At 50.4% G+C, this 3,831-nt stretch overlaps 1 protein-coding gene across 1 annotated transcript; it reads right to left on the bottom strand.

Moving 5' to 3' along the window:
- Positions 1 to 672: 672 nt before the first annotated feature.
- On the bottom strand, positions 673 to 3,629 carry LOC120062400 (BTB/POZ domain-containing protein KCTD12-like). Its single transcript, XM_039012353.1, has one exon. It carries the CDS (start codon positions 2,761 to 2,763, stop codon positions 1,912 to 1,914), a length of 852 nt encoding a protein of 283 aa, XP_038868281.1. The 5' UTR covers positions 2,764 to 3,629; the 3' UTR covers positions 673 to 1,911.
- Positions 3,630 to 3,831: the final 202 nt, after the last annotated feature.

Raw genomic sequence — 3,831 nt, 5'->3', positions numbered from 1 at the left:
GAGGTTTTGTGAACATTGTGATGTAACACTTCACATCTCCTCTGGTCTACCAGGCATGGGCCATGGGCCATTAGAATTCTCAACAATCCTTCGAACAATCAAATAACACACTTCAAGCACCCTATTCCCCATGTAGTGCACTACTTTTGACCAGGGCCTGCATAGGGCTTTGGTCAAAAGTAGTGCACTACATAGAGGATAGGGTGCCATTTCCGACAAACCCTCACTCTGTACTAAAACCAGTTATTTCTCTTTCTTGCAGTCAAATACACAACTTGATCTATTCTCACATTTTCCCCCCTTGTTTGTTAGCTTTGACTCTCGGACAAGACGCACCGTTGTTTTTCTAGCATTAAGAATCCCCTCTAGAATGCAAATACCTGGGTTGTCCTAAAGAATATATACATGAACAGCTCGAGAGGATATTGATGGTCCATATAGGTCCTCTTTTACCTTATAAGGAGTTCACTGTGCTTTTTTGTGAGACAAGATGGCATCATGTAAGCTGGTTGTCTTCACAAGCAGAGACTTAAAAGGTGAGGCGTTATCTTTACAAGAAAAATATGATATTTTTTTTATTTGACCTTTATTTAACTAGGCAAGTCAGTTAAGAACAAGTTCTTATTTTCAATGACGGCCTAGGAACAGTGGTTGCCTTGTTCAGGGGCAGAACGACAGATATTTACCTTGTCAGCTCGGGGATTCAATCTCGGGGATTCGATCTTGCAACCTTTCGGTTACTAGTCCAACGCTCTAACCACTAGGGTACCTGCCACCACATTTGAATAGTAAAAGTGAACGGCGCCTTTCCCAACAGTTTGGTCTCAGACATATAAGGAAAATAAGAAGAGGGGAAGGAGGAAATAAAAGACTTTCGTTGTGTGTGACACTTTGTTCTTGTTTGTGCCGGGCTGGCCACTCTCTCTCGCTCATTCCTCTAGGCTGCTTAGATGTCACATTATTTGGCCATTTTAGTTCAGAGGAGCAGGAGGGTCTGTTGGAGTAAGCAGCAGCAGAGGTTCAGAACAAAGTAGTACTTCAATCTAGGCCCTTCTCCGATTGGCCCCTTCCAGCCCGCTAAAGTTAGTTATACACAGACCAGGCAGGACCTGAACTGGACTAAACAAGCTATTTTACACACAGCATTGTGCTTCACCAAGGCAGATACTATATACAGGAGGAAGGACAGTACATGGAGGGTGGGGGGGGCAGTCTCTGTAGGATGGTTAGGGGGGTTGTGGTCGGGTCTCTGAGGCTTGGTGCGGGGGCGATGGTTGGGTTATAGCTGGATCAGGAGAGGGGACCGCAGAGGTGGTAAGGATTACAGCTGATGGGTGAGAGAGAAATATGGAGAGAGGGGACGGCTGGTTGGAGGCAGGGGGGCTTGACGCAGGGGGTCAGGGCCCATGGAGATTGGGGCCAGGGGTGCTTGAAGCAGGAATCCAGGGCTGGTGGGGGGGGGGGGGGGGGGGGGGGCAAGGGCTGGAGGCTAGGGAACACTAAGGGGGCTGGAGCCAAGGGGCAGGGGCTAGGGGGCAGGGGCTGGAGGCTGGGGTCCAGGAGGCAAGGGAAAAATTGATGGATCCAGGGATGCAAGGGGGCCCAGGACTGGATACAGGGAGACAAGGGGATCCAGGGAGGCAAGGGGATCCAGGGAGGCAAGGGGGCCCAGGACTGGATCCAGGGAGGCAAGGGGGCCCAGGACTGGATCCAGGGAGGCAAGGGGGCCCAGGACTGGATCCAGGGAGGCAAGGGGGACCAGGACTGGATCCAGGGAGGCAAGGGGGCCCAGGGGTGGATACAGGGAGGCAAGGGGACCCAGGGGTGGATCCAGGGAGGCAAGAGTAGAGGAGGCTGGATGCTGGGGACCACTAGGGGGACCGGGGACCAGGGATGATGATGATGATGGTCTCACTCACGGTAGAACACGTATTCAGTGTAGCTGGTCCAGATCTTGTCGTCCGTCTGCTCGTGAGCGAAGGCGCAGGTCCCCGTGGAGTTACAGGCCACCATGTGAAACCCGGCGTCTGCCAGCCTGTCAAAGGCCTGCTCCAGGAAGGTGAATTTGAGGTAGTATCGTGACGTGTAGCGCTCTGGAGGTCGGTCCGGGTCCCGGCTCTCGTTCAGCGTCTCCCCAAACACCTCTTTAGCCAGCGACGTCTTGCCACAGACCATAATGCGAGCAACTCGTCTGAACTTGGCGTCGGTCTGGCTGTCACGCCCCAATGTATAGGAGCCGCGATAACCGATGGTGATGAATCCAGAGCGTTTACCGTCTCCACTGGGGACCAGACTGGCGCAGGCGGCAGTGCCCAGCGAGGCCAGGTTGCGCCCAGTGTCGATGCCCGGCGAGGAGTCCTCCGGGTCGCTCTGACACCCCTCGTCGCCTAGCGAGTTCTGCTTGCTGAATTTGGGCGCCAGAATCTTTATGAGCTCAGGTAGGTTGAAGAACTCAGCCTCCCGCTGCAGGCGACCCCGCTCTGGGAAGTGGTCTGGGAGCACCAGCTGCTGATCTCTCATGTAGTCCAGAATATACCGGAACAGGAAACCATCACGGTCCACGAAGAAACGGCCCTTGGTGTCCCTCGCCAGACCTTTGGTGGATTTCCTGCTAAACATCTCCCACAGGAGAGAGTCTGGTACGCTGATGAGGGTTGAGTAGCGAGTGATGTACACCTGACCGCCCACGTTCAGCTCTACTATCTCAGGGAAGATGACTTCTTCCCCTAAAGGAATGCTGGGGGTGTTATCGGGGAGAGCCATGGCTATTGTCCTTCTGTCGTTCTGTTACAGAGAACTCTGCTCACTCTGCAACCCTACTCCTACTGTCACCTTGCTAGTGAGGTGGGGAGATTTGTTTCCAAGTTATAGCCTACAACTGTACACAGCAGCTCAGAATAGGTTACTTGCGTTCATATGAAATACATATGAATAAAATTAAAAATTAAAAAATAGTTTTCTGTTGTCAAAATTAATAAAAGGGTATTTCTGAAACCCTAAAGGTGATCAGCTGTTAAAAAAAAGGCTTAACTACAGCAGCGCACTATTCCTAACAGAGCAAAGCAATCATCTAAACTGCAGTTATATCATCTCAGGCCGTTAATAGCAAAACGTGCCAACACGAAGGCATCTATTCTAACTACAGGGATAGTTTCTGGTAGCTAAAACACCTTGTGCCCATGTCCTTTACGCGTAAACCAATGGAATATCCTGAATATTGCACCGGAGGATTGAAACAAAATAGCCTACCAAAATCCTAAACACGCATGCATTTCTCAACGACTCTTGTCTATATATGGAGAACAGTCCGGAATGGATAATAGCCCACAGCAGTCCTTGATCGTTTCCTCTTATTTCGCTCGATTGTCTTGACTCAAAAAACCGATAGGTGGAACTTCAGTACAATCCATAATTGGAGATGTCGGTTGGAGTACGGATCAGGAATAGCCAATAAAGGAAGCAGAATTCCCAGACGAAATACGAGCTAGAGCCGTGAACAAAAACACCTCTAGTCGTGCCATCGCCGAGGGGACGACGCTATCTGTCTTTCGTTCGGTAGGTTTTCTCCTCCCGTAGTAATAGCCACTCTCTTATGCCATCCCGGAGAGCTCTGCTGCTGCAAAAAACCGTAAATAATCAGCCCTGTTAAACCCCACCTACCTGCCGGTGACGCGCTCTAGCTTTGCCCCGGCCCGGGTCAGTGTTTATATTATGCTAAACTAACAGTTTCACTTACACCTATAAACACAAAGGCAGATCTTTGATTGTTTAGATGATTCATCAAATGGAATTATGGAGATGATTCATCATTTGGTGTCATGTCATTGCTGT

The sequence above is a fragment of the Salvelinus namaycush genome, chromosome 17, assembly GCF_016432855.1.
Source record: "Salvelinus namaycush isolate Seneca chromosome 17, SaNama_1.0, whole genome shotgun sequence".
Lineage (NCBI taxonomy): Eukaryota > Metazoa > Chordata > Actinopteri > Salmoniformes > Salmonidae > Salvelinus > Salvelinus namaycush.
This window is presented reverse-complemented; position numbering and strand designations above follow the sequence as displayed.

Excerpts from the sequence above, each read along its gene's own strand:
- LOC120062400 (XM_039012353.1), bottom strand. The coding sequence starts at position 2,763 with ATGGCTCTCCCCGATAACACCCCCAGCATTCCTTTAGGGGAAGAAGTC.